The 19,953-nt window shown below is 39.1% G+C and overlaps 1 protein-coding gene across 2 annotated transcripts in view; it reads right to left on the bottom strand.

Annotated features, from left to right (window-relative positions):
• ZMYM2 (zinc finger MYM-type containing 2) overlaps window positions 1–19,953 on the bottom strand; it is a 111,352-nt gene that overhangs the window by 36,736 nt on the left and 54,663 nt on the right. For both annotated transcript variants that reach the window (XM_070749798.1, XM_070749799.1), the window contains 3 exons: window positions 12,071–12,221; window positions 9,624–9,739; window positions 1,608–1,724 (listed from right to left, as the gene is read on the bottom strand). In XM_070749798.1, coding sequence (XP_070605899.1) covers window positions 1,608–1,724; window positions 9,624–9,739; window positions 12,071–12,221 — 384 coding nt within the window. The remainder of the gene's footprint in view (window positions 1–1,607; window positions 1,725–9,623; window positions 9,740–12,070; window positions 12,222–19,953) is intronic.

Raw genomic sequence — 19,953 nt, 5'->3', positions numbered from 1 at the left:
AATTTCAATGTGCATGTGTGTGCTGGCCAGATGATTTTTGGCTCACACAGAGGTTCTGGGAGGGTGTTTTTGGCTTCCAGAGAGCCTCCGGGGGTGGGGGTGATGGGGGAGGACGTTTTTACCCTCTCGGCTCCAGGAAAGTCTTTGGAGCCTGGGGAGGGCAAAACATGAGCCTATTGGGCCCACCATAAGTTGGGAAACAGTCCCTTTCCTGCCTCCAGAGGGCCTCGGGGGGGTGTTTTCACCTTTCCCAGGCATTGAATTATGGGTGTGGGCACTCGCACATACACAATAGCATGCACACATACTCTTTCGGCACCTGAGGAAGAAAAGGTTCCACCACTGGTCTACAGGAAGAACGAGAAGTAAAGGAACAGGAGAAGTAAAGGAACAGGTCTTTTGTCTAAATTCTTGAACCCCGGAATGTTCTTAATCTGTTTTGCATACATGTAGAACATACTGATGTGAATAATAACAATAAGTATCACAATGAAGTTATAGTTATTCAATGTTATTATTACTGCAAATTAGAACTGACTCCTTTTTATGGCTGGATTAGTCCTGAAGTACTCCTCCTCTAAATTATGATTAGATTAGATTAGATTAGATTTATTGGATTTATATGCCGCCCCCCTCCGCAGACTCGGGGGAGGCTCACAACAATGGCAAAAACAGTACATAGTAACAAATCTAATATTTAGCAATCTAATTTACAGTTTTAAGTTAAAAAGTCCATAAAAGCAACCCCAATATATATAAAAAACAAGCACACAATCAATCATAGACCAAAACTACATGGGCAAGGGGGAGATGTTTCAATTCCCCCATGCCTGATGGCAGAGGTGGGTTTTAAGGAGTTTACGAAAGGCAAGGAGGGTGGGGGCAGTCCTAATCTCTGGGGGGAGCTGGTTCCAGAGGGTCGTAGCCACCACAGAGAAGGCTCTTCCCCTGGATCCCGCCAGACGACATTGTTTAGTCGACGGGACCCGGAGAAGGCCAACTCTGTGGGACCTAACTGGTCGCTGGGATTCGTGCGGCAGAAGGCAGTCCCGGAGATATTCTGGTCCGGTACCATGAATGGCTTTATAGGTCATAACCAACACTTTAAATTGTGACCGGAAACTGATCGGCAACCAATGCAGACTGCGGAGTGTTGGAGTAACATGGGCATACTTAGAGAAGCCCATGATTGCTCTCGCAACTGCATTCTGCACGATCTGGAGTTTCCGAACATTCTTCAAAGGTAGCTCCATGTGGAGAGCCTTACAGTAGTCGAGCCTCGAGGTGATGGGGGCATGAGTGACTGTGAGCAATGACTCCCAATCCAAATAGGGCCGCAACTGGTGCACCAGGCGAACCTGGGCAAACGCCCCCCTCGCCACAGCTGAAAGATGTATGACCTGAGGATCTAATCAGACTAGGGGCACAAATGGCTACTACAAGAAAGAGAAAAATAGGAAATGTTCAGTGCTAAAAGCATTATTTAAAACAACCACTGCTAATTTATGAAATGTTAAAGGATGAACCATATTATTTATCAAGATGAACAATTTATAATCAATTAATTTGCATGCACTTAAAAAAAAATCACACTATCAGTTACTTACTTCCCATTCCAGTACTTCAGGTTTTGAACAGAAAGTATTTTTACAATAATTGCATTTCAACTGAATATCACTTGGAGCCACAAACTGGCCATTGGTTGAAGATGGTGCATTAAGAGTCTGGGGGAAAAAAAGATATATAATTTATTCCAGGACAACAACATAGCAATTTGCTATTACTTAAGAATTAGGGCCAAAATTAATATTCACTAGTTTCTTTGCACATTTAATTTCATTATTCTAAAAAGGATAAACCACTGAATTTCTAAGCTTACTCTATTATGAATGCATCAATACATATAGCAACTTCAGACCATATAAGGAAAACAACAGTCCGTACCACAAATGAACCACAAATTCAAGTTTTAAACAGTGGGAGTCAGAGGAAAGATAGAGACAAAGATAAACATGAACAAATATTAATGTAAGCCCAACAGGGAAACACTGCGCATAAGAAGAAGCTGGAGAATAAAAGTACAGTATTTGTTTGGGAGAGCAGAATTAATTAATATAGGGTGAGCTAGAACAGCAAATGTTGCCAAGAGAATGTGCATTATATATGAAGATGAGATGGAAATTAGGCTACGGTGAAATATGAAATACAGAGAACGATTCTTCAACACATATCCTATATTTCACTCGATTATTTCCTTTCAAACCAAATTCATTCCTCATAATTTTTGGTCATTATCATACAAACAAACATACACATACATTTGCCAACTACTACCAAAACTATATTTTATTTTTTTATTTAAACATGATGGGCCACTGCTGTCATGCCACAGTTGTAAATAAATTAATTTAAAAGAAGTAACATAATTTATTCACATAATAATGTTATAGTGTGGGCTTAATCATTCATGTTTAGATACACAGAACTGTATATAGGCAGAGAAAAATGCCAAATCCAGTCTAAACATCTGACTGACTGTGCAATGAACCATAATAATGATAATAAAGGACTTGATAGTTTGATAAAAAGGCCAGGTTCAGTCTAAATATCTAGCTGACTGTGCAAAAAAACCTAGGCAATAATAATTTTAGATGCAAAATTTAAATGCAATTTAAATTTTAAAATTTAAATTTTAGATGCATAACTTTAGATGCAAAACCAGGTCAAGGTTGACTCAGCCTTCCATCCTTCCGAGGTGGGTAAAATTAGGACCCAGATTGTTGGGGGCAATATACTTCCCATGATATGGGAAATGAACAAATTAAGATTCTGTTTAAAAATAAGAAATCAGAAGTTTCAACTAAACATAACAAACAAAAGCACCCATCAAATTCTCCATTGCTCATTTGGCAAAGCTCACTTGGTGTGATATCGTAAACTTGAACCAGAGCCTGGTATCTATCAACCCTGATTGCAACCCATTATTTTTTATACAATTAGCATTTTTAAATTCTTGAGAGAAATGAGAAAGAAAATGGACAAGCAACAGCACAGTGGATAGACTCAACCAGAGCAGCGATGTTAGAATCATAGAAAGATGAGAAGGTCTATACAAAATCTATACAATCTCTAAGAATTTCCACCAATTTGATGGCATGCAATTCATCATTCAATGCATACTTTAAATCATCACCAGAAATATTTTTGTGCTTGTGTTCCATTCACAATTTTAATAATCCAATTTTTTATCAGTTGATTCTGTATAAAGTGAAAGTGAGCAATGACAGAATAAATAGAAGTAGTATCTTTGGAACCAACAAGCGATGTATCTACACAGGGAAGAGTTTTCTTAAGCTTTTTAAAAACAATGGTATTTGTAATTCACTTCATTCATTCATTCACTTACTCACTCACTCTCCTTGTTTGCTGCCCAAATCAAAAGACTCTAGGCAGCTGATAATCTCAAATGCAAAATGATTTTTTAATCTTCAAAACATATGTAAAAAAGGGGGAAAACAGATAAAAACAAAAGAAATATCAACATCAAGCACCTGAAAACACTGAATTACAACAAAACATTTCCTGTCCTAGACAAACAGGTAGTTTTTTAATTTTTTAAGCTTAAGAGAGAGAAAGCTGACTGAATTGTAGCACAGAGTGAGTTACCAGATTGTGGGGTCTATTCGATGACAATTTCATAGTGATAGGACCTAGAGGAAACTGACCACATTTGATTTGATTAAGTGGATACATAAATGAAGAAGAGATAACTTAGATAACAAAGTCTAGAACAATATAAAACCTTAGAGGTTATAATCAAGCATCTAGAAAGGCACTCAGGTTTCAAACAATGCTTCAAAAAGAGGGGGATATCTAAATCTATCAGAGCACAATCATGTCCAAGCTACTGATCTTGTCTAAGCTACCGATTCTTGTTCCAACTAAAGTTTTCTAATATTACACTAATCCAGTGTTTCTCAATTATTTTCTGTTATCTCCCCCCCCCCCCCGAAGAAGTAAACATTTTGCGTGCTCCCAACTCTTCCCCGGGATAATAGTTTGCAATATTCAGCATGTTTTTGCTGAAAATAATAATAATAATAATTATTATTATTATTATTATTATTATATTATTATTATTATTATTATTTATTAGACTTGTATGCCGCACCTCTCCGAAGACTTGGGGCGGCTCACAACAACAATGAAACAATACAAATACAAATCTAATAATTAAAAACTGTACCTAAACTGTACCTAAAACCCATTACATTAAAAAACAATTGATACTACACAATCATAAACACACATAACTTTCAGCAGTCGGGGGGAATACACTAGTTATCCCATGCCTGGCGACATAGGTAGGTCTTGAGGCTCTTGCAGAAGGCGAGGAGGGTGGGGGCAGTTCGAATTTCCGGAGGAAGTTGATTCCAGAGGGCCGGAGCCCCCACAGAGAAGGCTCTTCCCCTAGGCCCCGCCAGACGACATTGTCTGGTCGACGGGACCAGGAGAAGGCCAACTCTGTGGGACCTAATCGGCCGCTGGGATTTATGCGGCAGAAGGCGGTCCCATAAGTATTCTGGCCCGATGCCATGTAGGGCTTTGTAGGTCATCACCAACACTTTGAATTGTGTCCGGAAATTAATTGGCAACCAATGCATCAAGCAGCTTATCACCGTTATTGGGGTGTAATGTGTCCACTGGGGGGTCACGTGCCCCCCTGGTATCCCGGGGGGGGGGGCGCTCCACTATTTGAGAAACACTGCACTAATCCAAGCAGGAGGTGACTAGGACACAGTGACTGGTCCAGAAATGGCTGCAATAGTTGTAAATGTGCAGGACCCTTCCTGGCTATAGTGTCAACTACTTTGCAGGCAGAAGCTATGAGGTTATAAGAACTCCCAAATTGCAGACTATGTCTGATTGATGGGAGTACAACTCTGTTCAGAATCAGTGATAAAATTTCCCTGGGATCATTAAGCTCAGATTCCCAAGACCTCTGCCTTGGCAAGATTCAACCAATGTCTGTTCCTCCCCATCCAGATCTTTATATGATAGTAACAAATATTGTGCTCATCCATCTTACTTTATCTGTGCATTTTCGATTTGCGATGAGTAAGAATCTTGCACTGAAAGAATTGCCTGCCTTTCCACCATATAAAATTAAGTATTACAGGCCACTTGCATCAAATGAGACCACAGGTCTTGACTTTTAACCAATCCGTTTAACAACTGTTCAAAGTTGAACAAACTGTTCACAGTTGTGACCACTGCAATATCCCTGTAGTCTTGGGCTAAAATTTGGACACTTGACATGCATTTACAATGGTTACATGGGTCATACATATACTATTTGTGACATTCCCAGGGGGCTTCTGACAATAGAGAAGCCAGATTTGCTTAACTGCAGCAAAAAAGAGTTTTTTAACAAAGGTAAACATTTCTCTTTTACTGATAGACCACATTGTGTAATGACAAGTGTGGGTTCCACTTATGGTAATAGGTTGAGGACTATTTATTTCTCCATATGTGCATTTGAAATAATATTATCTCATGCAAATACTTTATATGCAGTGATTTGTAACCACAATATCTAGTTTCTATGGTAATCAAAATAGCCAACAATTCTGTTACAAAAAAGCTAGAATTATTTCATTTCCAGTATACTACTGGGAACGTAAGACATTAATCTACCATACATCTCTACAAAAAGGATTAACTAAGGTCCAGGAGGGAAGTGTTTTTAATAGGAAAGTGAACACAAGAACAAGGGGACACAATCTGAAGTTAGTTGGGGGAAAGATCAAAAGCAACGTGAGAAAATAATATTTTACTGAAAGAGTAGTAGATCCTTGGAACAAACTTCCAGCAGACGTGGTTGATAAATCCACAAAACATGCCTGGGATAAACATATATCCATTGTAAGATAAAATACAGAAAATAGTATAAGGGCAGACTAGATGGATCATGAGGTCTTTTTCTGCCGTCAGTCTTCTATGTTTCTAATAGAGTGAGATTTAGGCTAGAAATACATGCATAAAAATAAGTGAGAAATAGCCCAAAATGATTAAAATTAAGAGCACTACTGCTTTGTGTCTTATTTCCCCCAGTTTGTCCAAAGAAGGTATTTATGGTTGAGACAAAACAGCATTAATTGAAAAGGAAGTATAGATTACAGGTATAAAGGTGGTGCATGTTAAATTATTGTAGTTATTTCAAGATACAGGTCTGCTAATGTAATTTAGTATAAAACAAACAAACAAACACACTAAACAGCAAAAACGTAGTGGATCTGAAATTTCACTTAATGAGACTTTCATCTTAAATAGTGTAAGGATGATCTATGAATATAAGTTCAGGCTAAAGCTGGTTAAAATAAATCTAAATCAAATCTGGAAACGAAGTCAAGAATCACTTTCATGCTTAACTATTAAAGATCCCAATAAAATTAGCCAAAACTAAAACAGTTTTAAGATCTGCTGGTTCTTCTACAAAAGATACCTGAATCTATCAATGCTTAATAGAAATTAATTTTTACTAGCTTGCACCTATCCATCAATTTAAAAGCCCACAATGGAATATTTCTGTTCTATTTTCTATATATCTATTATATTTCTATTTCATTTATACAAAGCTAAGTTGGCAAAAAATACATCAAAATTAAAATTGTTTATATCAGATCTAGGCAAAAGTATCATGATTTATACTTTCAAATAATAAATGCTTGAATATATGCTCCTGGAAGTTGTACATAAGTCCACACTGTATAATTTTCAGTTAAAAGTTGTGCAAACCTTTAGGAAGCTGCAGTTTTATCTATCCTCAAAACACATTCATTTTATCTATTATTAAATTCATACTCTGCCTTCCCCCCTCTTCCCCACTTTTTTTTTGTTTTTCTCCAGATTTTATTTTACACTTGAAGTAATGTATAATAACTCTAGGAGTAATGCAACAAGGCAGAATGATTAAAATGTTGAATTAAAGGCAGGGACCATCCAATTCTAAACAACCACCAGCCATCGAATATCCCTGGGTGACTATAGGCAACTTTTCTACCTTGGTCACCAATGTTCCCTCTAATTTTTTTTCGGTGTGGGCGGAAAAGTATAGTGTCTGAGCGGCAGTCCCTTTGGGACTGGGTGGCATAGAAGTATGTATGTATGTATGTATGTATGTATGTATGTATGTATGTATGTATGTATGTATGTATGTATGTATAAATAAATAAGAAAAAAGTCCCTTCTTTTTTATTAAAAGAAATTAATAATAAAACAAAACCAAAATCTATTACTATTCTTACTATCTTCTCTTTTTCCATCCCTGTCTCCTCCCCCCCTGTGTGTGTGTGTGTGTGTGTGTGTATGTGTGTGTGAACTCTTGAACCACTTCCAATAACAGGTGAGCTATTGGAAATGGTTCAAGAGTTCACACACACACACACAGACACAAACGGCTGGGGTTTTTTTCTCTGTTATTATTTGGGTGCTTTTTACCATATGCTTTAAATCAAGAGTCATTTCTCTCTCTTTCTCTCTCCCCCTCTTGCTCTCTCTCTTTTTTTCACTTTCTCCCTCTCTTTCTACCTCTCTCCCCCGCTTGCTCTCTTTCGTTTTCTTTCTCTCACACTCTTTCTTTCTATCTCTCCTGCTTTCTTTCTCTTGTTCTCTCTTGCTATCTCTCCCCCCTTTCTCTCTCTTTCTCACTTACTTTCTCTCTCCCTCTCTCTCTGTCAGCGAGGGAGCTGTGAGAGCGCTTTCTCTGAGCGCTTCGGGAACGCCTGCCCTGCCTCAACTGCAGCCGGGACGAAAGCACTCCCAGCGAAGGGGCTGTAAGAGGTGCGGGGCGGACATTTCGGAAGCGCACAGAGAAAGCCCTCTCTCACAGCCCCGCGGGCTGGCAGGGGGATGGGGAGTGCGCGCCCGTGGAAAAGGGTGTGCAAGGGGGTATTTTGGGGGGCGCGCACGCGCGCAACTTACAAGAAACACTGTTGGTCACTGTAGAGAAAATAGGAGAAGAGAACACAATAGACATTGCCTTGAACTGCTGAATAAAAGGTGCAGTATAAATCTAATACACAAAGGCCTTCAGAATGCTAGCACATAAAATATTATGCGGTATAAATAATACATGGCCATCTTATTTCATATTTGCATGTGATCATCCTAAAATACTGGCTATTTTGACAATCAATGCACTTAAAACCAATTAAGTGTCCTGTTGAGTATAATGTAATCCCTGAAAGGAATAGGATTTGTCAGTAAGCTAATGTTGCTATTTTAGCAGTAGAAGGAACTCAAAAATCAAAGTTTCTTTTTCATTAGCATAAGGGAGGAATTAATTTTTTACTTCTTGCCCAAACCAGAAAATCCTGTAGTAATTATAAAATAGCTGGATATACAGTATTCAAGTACAGTGATACCTCATCTTACAAACGCCTCATCATACAAACTTTTCGAGATACAAACCCGGGGTTTAAGATTTTTTTGCCTCTTCTTACAAACTATTTTCACCCTACAAACCCACCGCCGCCGCTGGGATGCCCCGCCTTGGAACTTCCGTTGCCAGCGAAGCGCCCGTTTTTACGCTGCTGGGATTCCCCTGAGGCTCCCCTCCATGGGAAACCCCACCTCTGGACTTCCGTGTTTTTGTGATACGGCAGGGGAATCCCAGCAGGGGAATCCCAGCAGCGCAAAAACAGGCACTTCGCTGGCAATGGAAGTCCGGAGGTGGGATTTCCCAGCAAGGGGAGCCTCAGTGAAATCGCAGTATCGCAAAAACACAGAGTTCCGGAGGTGGGGTTTCGAGGATTTTGGTGTTTTTGCAATGCTGCGATTTCACTGATGCTCCCTTTGCTGGGAAACCCCACGTATGGACTTCCGTTGCCAGCGAAGCACTCATTTTTGCACTGCTGGGATTCCCCTGCAGCATCGTAAAAACACAGAATTCCGGAGGTGGGGTTTCCCATGGAGGGGAGCCTCAGGGGAATCCCAGCAGTGCAAAAACGGGCGCTTCAGCTGGCAAAAGGGGGGAATTTTGGGCTTGCACGCATTAATCGCTTTTCCATTGATTCCTATGGAAAACATTGTTTCGTCTTACAAACTTTTCACCTTAAGAACCTCGTCCCAGAACCAATTAGTTCTCGAGTCTTCGGAGAGGGGCGGCATACAAATCTAATAAATAAAATAAATAAAATAAATAAATAAAATAAATTAAGTTTGTAAGACAAGGTATCACTGTACTCATAGGATTACCCGTGTGCTAAATTATCTTTTTTTTAAAAGGAAGATAATGAAAATGTCAAACATTAGTCACATACCTCTCAGAATAAGCAGAACAGAATTCAAACAGCCCTCAAGAAGAAAGCACCAATTGTCCATGAATTTTGGAAATAACTTTCTTATATATACACTATGATGATAATAGTCAAGCTTTAAAGAGGTCTTTATTGATAAGTGATAAACTTACCAATAAAGATACAAAGAATTTTATTTGTGAAGAGTAGCCACTAAGTAAAAAGTGGTTTCACAGTAATATTAGCCTCCTAAGAATACCTAATAGGATATATGCACAGAAAAATACATATCCAGGGAAGAAGAGATTGAACACAACAGCTAACCTGATATTTAGCTACACAACTGGAACTGCAAAAGTGGTACAGTACTCCATCAGGCATTGTGGCTTGATACTGAGGTAAAGAGTTTCGCTTACACAATTGGCAAACAATTCCCAAACCTAAAAGAAAAAAAATGTAGTATACAAACAAAAATAAAATAAATGCAAATTTCCAGGTTATAAATGACAAGCTAGCATTTATTAAAAGTACAGCAATGGCTGAGGCATGAACAATCATTTATTCCTCTACAAGCAGCCTTTTTTGGAGTAAACAATCAAACAAAATAATTTCTATTTACGCACACTTTCCCAGATATGGCAATAAACTATAATTAATGAACAGGGTTTTTTGAATGCCAAAATCAGTGGGAATGGTATGTGTAGCCTAGTCCTAGACTTACCAATAAACATACATTTTTCACTTTTACATTTTATTAAATACAACTCTCTCTCTCTCTTTCTCTCTCTCTTTCTCTCTCTCTCTCTCACACACACAGAGTTTAAGAGGTTTTTCTATAAACTCACACTGTTTATATAGTTACCTAATCTATATATCTATCTACCAGATCTCTACCTAAAAATGCCTCTACTTACGAACCTTTCTAGATAAGAACCGGGTGTTCAAGATTTTTTTACCTTTTCTCAAGAACCATTTTCCACTTACAAACCCAAGCCTCCGAAAATGTAACCAGAAAAGGCAGGGAGAAGCCTTTGTGAGACCTCTCTAGGAATCTCCTGGGAGGAAACAGGGCTGGAAAAGTTAGGGAGAAGCCTCCATGAGGCCTCTCTAGGAATCTCCTGGGAGGAAACAGGGCTGGAAAAGGCAGGGAGAAGCCTCCGTGGGGCCTCTCTAGGAATCTCCTGGGAGGAAACGGCTGGAAAAGGCAGGGAGAAGCCTCCGTGGGGCCTCTCTAGGAATCTCCTGGGAGGAAACAGGGCCTCCACCCTCCCTGTGGTTTCCCCAACCACACGCATTATTTGCTTTTACATTGATTCCTATGGGGAAAATTGCTTCTTCTTACAAACTTTTCTACTTAAGAACCTGGTTACGTAATGAATTAAGTTTGTAAGTAGATGTACCACTCTATTCTCTTTTAGGGTTAAGGTCACAGTGGTATAATTCAGCCAGTTCACACCGGTTCAGTCGAACCGGTTGTTAAATTTCTCACCCACCCCGCTATCAAAGTGGATGCTGGGTGTTGTGCTGCAGTGGAGCAACAGGCAACGGAGCAGCCAGCAGGGGGAAGGAAAAGGCCACTTTCCTTCTTTCTTCTCCCTGCTCCTCCTCTTTCCCTTGTGCTAGCAGCTCCGTTGCCCATTCCTCCATTTCAGCGCAGCACCCAACGTTCATTTTGATAGCTGGAGGGATAATTTAACAACCAGATCACCCAGGGTCAGGTTGGCCATCGCGAACTGGTTGTTAAATTATTTGAATCCCACCACTGGTTAAGGAACAGTATTGATTAATGTATAAGTTAGCTATATATTAAAAGGTATGAATTAATTATAGAAATCATGCAACTATATCGTTTCTAACAAAGCACAGTCTTAAATATTGTGCTACCAATATTTCTGGTCAATTTCCCAGTAACATTAAATATCAGAATGCTAAAATACATTCAAACTAAGAGTGGAGTTACCATTAATCTTGTACACCACCCTGAGTCCAGACGGTCTTGGTATGTTCGGGTTTCTTCCCGTGTAGGATTTGGAAATTTCTGGCGACGTTTCGATGAGGTCCCACTCATCATCTTCAGGCTGGTGTTTCTGTCCTTGTTCTAAGGCGAACACTGCGAGACCTAAGCTGCCTTCCTTCTATAAATACTGGTGGCTGGGTGTGGTTTGATGGCTCAGCAATTGCCTGCTGTGTAGAAACTTCCTGGTGAGTCAGTGGGGTAACATCTGGGGTCGTTGATGTAGCTGAAGTATGCTGATTAGTTAATGGTTGTTGATTAGGCGTGACATCCGGAGTAGTTGGAGCTTGCAGGCTACTTGATTGTTTTGCAATATGTGTTCTGAGTTTAGTTTCAGTTTTTATGGCTGGGTTACGTTTGAGGGCTGGTTTCCAGATGTCTGGTGGGCGGGAGGTATCATCCCACTTGTTCATATTTTGGGGATGTATTTATAGAAAGAAGGCAGCTCAGGTCTCGCAGTGTTCGCCTTAGGACAAGGACAGAAACACCAGCCTGAAGATGACGAGTGGGACCTCATCGAAACATCGCCAGAAATTTCCAAATCCTACACGGGATAAAAAGAGCTCAAAAATATTTTATTATATTACATTTTTGATTTAACTCATAAGAGTCATATTCTAATAATCTAAATATAATGTGGACATCAAATAAATCTCTCAAGAAGAAAACCAGATAGAAGCAAAAACAGAAACAGAATTTCTCTATTTTGGAAAGGTATTTTATCTGTCGAGAAAGACACTCCGCCCTTTTCACTTACTTTGTGATTTTGCATTTTTTGATTTGTGTGTGTTCATGCATGTGGTTGAGCAGTATGGCTCCATATGTCCGTTAGTTCCTATGCACTGTGTCATGTCAAAAAACTTGCACTGAGTTGTGCAACCAGTACAAGCGGTTAATTTGCCATATTTCTAAAAAGCAAATAAAAAGGGAATAATTATATTAATTATATCTGATTTAATCTTATTCAACAAGCATGCAGGAATTTATTTGATAAACTTTCTATCAACACATATACTTACAAATCCAATAAATTATTAATTATTATTATTAATAAAATTTAAATATATAGGGGGAAGGAAGCACATCACATTCACATCCACACCTGCTGCACCTCAATGCCCAAACATGTGACACAACAGATTGGCACATATGCATCGCTAATATAGGTTTAAAGTTAAGACACTTAGTTTATGTTGGTATTTTGGGGTCTCTCTTTCGTGAATAACTGTGAACTACTCAATAACTGAGTTCTTAACAACGGGGTGCAGTGGGCAGCCTTGAAATGAACTACAGTAGTCCCTCACCTATCGCTGGTGTTATGTTCCAGACATGGCCGCGATAGGTGAAATCCGCGATGGGGAATTTACCGACTGATAGTACTGATTTAAGTATTTATATTGTAATTGTTTGGTAAGTTTTCATTGTTTTAAGTGTTTATAAACCCTTCCCACACAGTATTTATTTTAGATACAGTATTTAAATATAGTATTTACAATTTTAGATATATATATATATTTTTCAAAACCTGCCGATCGAGTTCGGCAGGCTGTTTAAATCTGCCGATCGACTTCCTCAGAAACCCGCGATGAAGTGAAGCCGCAGTAGGTGAAGCGCGGTATAGCGAGGGACTACTGTATTTCAGATGTTGAAAAAGAGGCAGTGGGAAGCATTCTATGTGAAAAATAATAATAAAAATGACAGGATCTGCCATAAAGTCCAAGTTATATTTGAAAGCATAAAATTAACTTGTGGAACACATCATTTTGAAACCGAATTCTAATGGTATCTAGAAATTTCAAGCTTTGAAACATAGAAACATAGAAGACTGACGGCAGAAAAAGACCTCATGGTCCATCTAGTCTGCCCTTATACTATTTTCTGTATTTTATCTTACAATGGATATATGTTTATCCCGGGCATGTTTAAATTTAGTTACTGTGGATTTACCAACCATGTCTGCTGGAAGTTTGTTCCAAGGATCTACTATTCTTTCAGTGAAATAATATTTTCTCACGTTGCTTTTGATCTTTCCCCCAACTAACTTCAGATTGTGTCCCCTTGTTCTTGTGTTCACTTTCCTATTAAAAACACTTCCCTCCTGAACCTTATTTAACCCATTGACATATTTAAATGCTTCGATCATGTCCCCCCTTTTCCTTTTGTCCTCCAGACTATACAGATTGAGTTCATTAAGTCTTTCCTGATACGTTTTATGCTTAAGACCTTCTACCATTCTTGTAGCCCGTCTTTGAACCCGTTCAATTTTGTCAATATCTTTTTGTAGGTGAGGTCTCCAGAACTGAACACAGTATTCCAAATGTGGTCTCACCAGCGCTCTATATAAGGGAATCACAATCTCCCTCTTCCTGCTTGTTATACCTCTAGCTATGCAGCCAAGCATCCTACTTGCTTTTCGTACTGCCCGACCACACTGCTCATCCATTTTGAGACTGTCAGAAATCACTACCCCTAAATGAATATCCCGAGTGCTTATTTTCTTACCTCAAAGAAAGAAGACACCCAGATTTTGTTTTTCTCAGCTACAGAAACTCCAACACCAGTTATGATTGCAACCAAATGGTAACTCTTCTTAGCTTCAGTTTTGTTACTTGAAGAATATATCACTACGACTGTCATTTTAGTTTATTCAATATCAATCAGCAAAAACCATTAAGAGCTCTGGATGCTGCTTAAACAACTTCATGAAGAAACAAAAACCACTCAGAAAAAAAGTTGGTTGGATTATATTAAAATTATTTGATTAGAAGGATAAGGTTCTCCCCCGTCTAAAATATTTGTGAATGGAAGGTGTGGGAGGGGCCTTTATATTTACTGCTGAAAATGAATACAGTGATACCTCATCTTACAAACGCCTCGTCATACAAACTTTTCGAGATACAAACCCGGGGTTTAAGATTTTTTTGCCTCTTCTTACAAACTATTTTCACCTTACAAACCCACCGCCGCTGCTGGGATGCCCCACCTCCGGACTTCCGTTGCCAGCGAAGCACCCATTTTTGCGCTGCTGGGATTCCCCTGAGGCTCCCCTCCATGGGAAACCCCACCTCCAGACTTCCATGTTTTTGTGATGCTGCAAGGGAATCCCAGCAGCGCAAAAACGGGCACTTCACTGGCAACGGAAGGTGGGGTTTCCCAGCGAGGGGAGCCTCAGTGAAATCGCAGCATTGCAAAAACACAGAGGTCCGGAGGTGGGGTTTCCTATGGAGGGGAACCTCAGGGGAATCCCAGCAGTGCAAAAACGGGTGCTTCGGCTGGCAAAAGGGGTGAATTTTGGGCTTGCACACATTAATCGCTTTTCCATTGATTCCTATGGGAAACATTGTTTCATCTTACAAACTTTTCACCTTAAGAACCTCGTCCCGGAACCAATTAAATTTGTAAGACAAGGTATCACTGTACAGAGAAATACAGATGGCTGTAGTGCAGATGGAGTTGCTACAAGGTGTGGATGTTTTTGGAGTATAGATTCTTCTTGAAGATAAGCAGTTACTTGTGAAGTGCTAAATGTCTGATAGAATTCACCTAGACAAAAAGTCTAGTTGACTTTCTCCACCCCGCCCCTTTCTTTACCTCCTGTTTTATTTTGCCTTTTTGCTATTTCTCCTTGAACAAAGGCAGGAAATGTTTACATATCCATATGCAGGGAGTAGTGACTCTCTTTTAATACAAAAGAAATTGATAGCCATACGCACATGGAATTAATTAATTTTATAAATCTGAACACATGCAGTTTATTTTAATGAGCAGTAATTAATTACATCAATATAAAATTACTTTTTAAAAAAAATCTTAGCCTGCATAATAGACATATGTATTATGCATCCCCACAAACACACGCAAACTTGCATAAGGAGGATTTGTTTCAGCTGAAATTAGCAATGTTACACCAACATTCCTGCTATTTTAAGATTACTTTCATCATTAAAACGATCAAATAATAATTAAAAAACACATTAAGAATCTTGAAGATGATTTCCCTATTATGACCCCTTTAGGTATGTTAAATTACAGGTCTATCAATCTCAGCTGGTTGGAAGGTACTATATATAGGAGAAAGTAATTTTTAAGAAAAGTCCCCAATATTGATATTTATTTATTTATTCATTTATTTATTGGATTTGTATGCCGCCCCTCTCCGGAGACTCGGGGTGGCTATACTAAAATACATTCCAATATTAGGGCCATCAAAGGTTAAAATGCTTATATAACAAACAAAAGAAATTAATTCTATTGTGGATATAATTATAGGATTATTTGGAAAGGATGTTTAAAAAATATAGATAACAGACAAAAGAATGCTTCGGAGCAATAATAGGAAACAATTACTCATAATAATCAATGTAGGATAATGATTAAACTGTTGGGCCCATGAATGGAAAGATCTAGGTATTAGTCCATTCTCAGCATCAAAGCTCTATGAGTGACTTTGCCCAACTTACCTTTCAGGGTTATTGTTGTGAGAACAAATAGGTGGGTATACTACATCAAGCTTCTGAACAAAAGATAGAGTGGATTAACAGGAATCTTATTATGAAAGCCCAAGGCTTGTTTTGCTTAATCTTCTGTAAACACTACCTTGTATTATGACTTCAGTTGTCAAGATTCTATTTAATTTGTTTATAAAAATAAATTTATTTTGCTTTACGACTAATTTCTGAACGTGGTTTTTGATTTAATAAAAATTTTAGCTAAGGCATCTATAATGTAACTGTATGACTGTGACAATCTAATAAAAACCTTCACTGGCAGCTGATACACTAAAATAGACTTGATTTATAAAGAATCTCTTAAGAGACGATATTTAACAAAGTAAAATCTAGCAATGGTAAGGATTTCATACACTAAAAACGGATAAAGCTGCATTTTCAGATATTCACTGTGTAATGCAATTCAACCCATTAGTACATTGGGAAACTTTTCTGATGGGGGAAGTATAGCTATATCAAAGATGATTCACTTGTCTGTGGTCTTTCATGCTGTATAAACCCAACTGACTATAGCTTAATGGACAAAGCAGAACATAACTTGGCATAGCTTTCCTCAATTTTGTAGAAGTATTGATTGTTGTTGGCTGGGGATGTCGTTCAAAACATTAGACTGGCTTTGCATGTTATGAGAATACAGCCAAGGAGTGGTCATTCTTTCAAAGTGCTTTTGAATCAATCTTTTCTACCTCTGGGATACAGGAATAAATTTTATATCTTAAGATCTGCAAAGCAAAACGAAACCCATCCCCTTTTTTTGCAAATAATGTTTTGCAAAACATGCCCCCTTCTTCTCTGACCGTTAAATGTTATGTGTGGATGTGATTGAGTAGACTGACTTTTAACATAATGGGATTTTTAGCGTACTGTTTTAACTATTAGATTTATATACATATTGTTTTGTATTGCATGTTGTGATCCGCTCCGGATCCTCGGAAGGGGCGGCATACAAGTCTAATTAATAATAATAATAATAATAATAATAATAATAATAATAATAATAATAATAATTGTAGATGATTGAAGAACAGTGGAATTGTGATTGTGGAGAAAAAGAAAGTATGGATCATCGACATCGCAATCTCAGGAGACAGCAGAATTGAGGAGAAGCAGCTAGAGAAATTAGTGAAATACGAAGATCTAAAAATCGAGCTGCAACGACTCTGGCATAAGCCAGTGAAGGTGGTCCCAGTGGTACTTGGCACGCTGGGCGCACTGCCAAAGGATCTCAGCGGACATTTGAAAACCTTCGGAATTGACAAAATCTCCATCTGTCAATTGCAAACGGCCGCTTTACTGGGATCGGCAAACATAATTCGCCACTACATCACGCAGTCCTAGGTGCTTGGGAAGCGCCCAGCTGGTGATGAAATACGGAATCCAGCATAGTGATCTCGTTTGCTGTGTTGTACTGACATAATAATAATTGTAGATGATTGAAGAACAATGGAATTTAGTCATCACAGGATTGCAGCAACAAAACAGTAGAATCTTGGGATTTACCGTATTTTTCAGAGTATAAGACGCACCTTAGTTTGGGGGGAGGAAAATAGGGGGGGGGAGAAATCTACCTACCAGATATTCATCTGGCTAGTATCCTTTAGTCTGATCTGCTTCAGCACATTATTTTATCCCCTGGTTAGGGCTGAAAAAAACCATCTTCTTTGGAGGGAGTAGCAATGAAAATAAGCCTGCAAAGACTTAGCGCTGGAAAAAAAATTATTCGGAGTAGCAATGAAAAAATCCTGCAAGCCGGAAAGATCATTAGCACCTTGATGGGGCTGAAATTTTTTTTTCTGGAAGACGGATCAATGAAAACAAGCCTGCAAGCCGGGGAGATTGTTAGCATCTTGTTAGGGCTTTTAAAAAAGGCTTTGGAAAAAAGAGAGCTAGATTTGGAGAATAAGACACCCCCACATTTTCAGGCTTTTAGGGGAAGATGCGTCTTATACTCCGAAAAATATGGTATTCTTCCTCGTAACTTATCCTACTGAGTTCTGCATCTGTGCTGAAAAGACACTTGGGGACTAAAGTGGAAATTTTTAGTGGGAAGTACAACTTCACCTTTTATTTCCTTAATAGTATTACTCTCCTCTTTTCAATCTGTTACAGTTGCCACCTGGTTGGAGCATTTGACATGGTTTCATTTTTGCTGAGAACTTAGGATAGTTTTAAAAAATTCATGGTGTTGCTGGAAATGAAAATTCAAAGAACTTGCCTTTAAACCTAGCTGTTCTCTGCAAGATCATTGGCCTTCAAAACACCATTTTGCACGTGTACAGTGTTCCCTCGATTTTCGCGGGTTCCAACTTCGCGAATAGCCTATACCATGGTTTTTCAAAAAATATTAATTAAAAAATACTTTGCGGGTTTTTTTCCTATACCACGGTGTTTCCCGCCCGATGATGTTATACATCATCGCCAAACTAATAATTTTTGCAAATAAATAACAAAAAAAATAATTATTTTTAATAAATAATTATGTTTATAAATATCAGGATCACTAAGTGTCTTATTCAATGGTGAGTACCAGTAATAATGGTGAGTAAATGGTTGTTAAGGGAATGGGAAATGGTAATTTAGAGGTTTAAAGTGTTAAGGGATGGCTTGTGATACTGTCCATAGCCAAAAATGGTGTATTTACTTCCACATCTCTACTTTGTGGAATTTCGACTTTCGCGGGCGGTCTCGGAACGCATCCCCCGTGGAAATCGAGGGAAGACTGTATACGTATACACAGTGACAGAAACCCAATTCTCTATCTCATGTTCTGCATTTTTTGTTGAGCAAGGGATGTAAGATAAGGCTTGGCATTTTTTCAGGAAAAAGTACTGCTGTTTGATCTTTTGATGGTTCTGAAGCCACCCTTTCTTGTATAGTCTAGACCAGAGGTCTTCAAACTTGGCAACTTTAAGACTTATAGACTTCAACTTCCAGAATTCTTCAGCCAACATAGCTGACTAGAGAATTCTGGGAGTTGAAGTCCATACGTCTTAAAGTTGCCAGGTTTGAGAACCCCTGGTCTAGACTAAGGATCTCCAACCTTGGCAACTTTAAGACTTGGGGACTTCAACTCCCAGAATTCCTCAGCCAGCAAAGCTTTGAGTTGAAGCCCATAAATCTTAAAGTTGCCAAGGTTGGAGACCACTGGTCTAGACTTCTGTTAACAGCTGTTCAGCTCCATAGTTCACCTTCCAAATTAGAAGATTACAGGTAGTCCTTGATTTACAACAGTTAGCTTAGTGACTTTTTACAGTTACAATAGCACTGAAAAGATAACTGATGACCTTTACGACTTATGAAGATGTTTTGTAAAGATGATTTTTCACCTTATGGCTGTTGCAGAATCCCCATGGTCAAACAATTACATTTTGGATGCTTGGAAACTGGTTTATATTTATGATGGTAGCAGTGTCCTGGGGTTACGTGATCAGCTTTTGCAAACTTCTGAAAGCAAAGTCAGTGGGGAAGCCAGATTTACGTAACAACCATGTTACTTACTTGACAATTAGAATGATTCACTCAACTGTGGCAAGAAAGGTTGAAAAAAGTGGCAAAAATGTCTCACTTAGCAATACAGTGATCCCTCGATTTTCGCGGGTTCAAACTTCGCGAAACGGCTATACCATGGTTTTTCAAAAAATATTAATTAAAAAATACTACGCAGGGTTTTTTTTCTATACCACGGTTTTTCCCACCCGATGACGTCATACGTCATCACCAAGAGTCACCTCTCTTTCTCTCTCTTTCCTGTCATTCTCTGCTTCAATCATTTTCTCATTTCTTTTTTTCTCCCCTTTTTCTATCATTTCTCTCTCTACCTTCCACTCTCCCCCCTCTTGCTCTCACTTTCTCCCTCTCTCTCTCTCCCTCTCTCCTTTCTATCTCGCTGTCTGTTGCTCTCTCTCTGTGAGAACGCCTGCCCCGCCTCTCCTGCAGCCCCTTCGCTGACAGCTGGGACGAAAGCGCTCTCAGCTAAGGGACTGCGAGAGGGGCGGGGCAGGCATTCTCAAAGCGCTCAGAGCGGCTAGCAGCCGAATGAGGAGGACAAGAAGCCGTAGCCGCCAGCGCTGCTGCAGGACCCATGCCCCAAGAAAGCCAGTGAGAGGGGCGGATAGGGCAGGCGTGGGGTAGT

The sequence above is a fragment of the Erythrolamprus reginae genome, chromosome 4 (assembly GCF_031021105.1).
Source record: "Erythrolamprus reginae isolate rEryReg1 chromosome 4, rEryReg1.hap1, whole genome shotgun sequence".
Classification (NCBI taxonomy): domain Eukaryota; kingdom Metazoa; phylum Chordata; class Lepidosauria; order Squamata; family Dipsadidae; genus Erythrolamprus; species Erythrolamprus reginae.
Note: the sequence above shows the minus strand (reverse complement) of the source record. Positions and strands in the feature narration are given on the sequence as shown.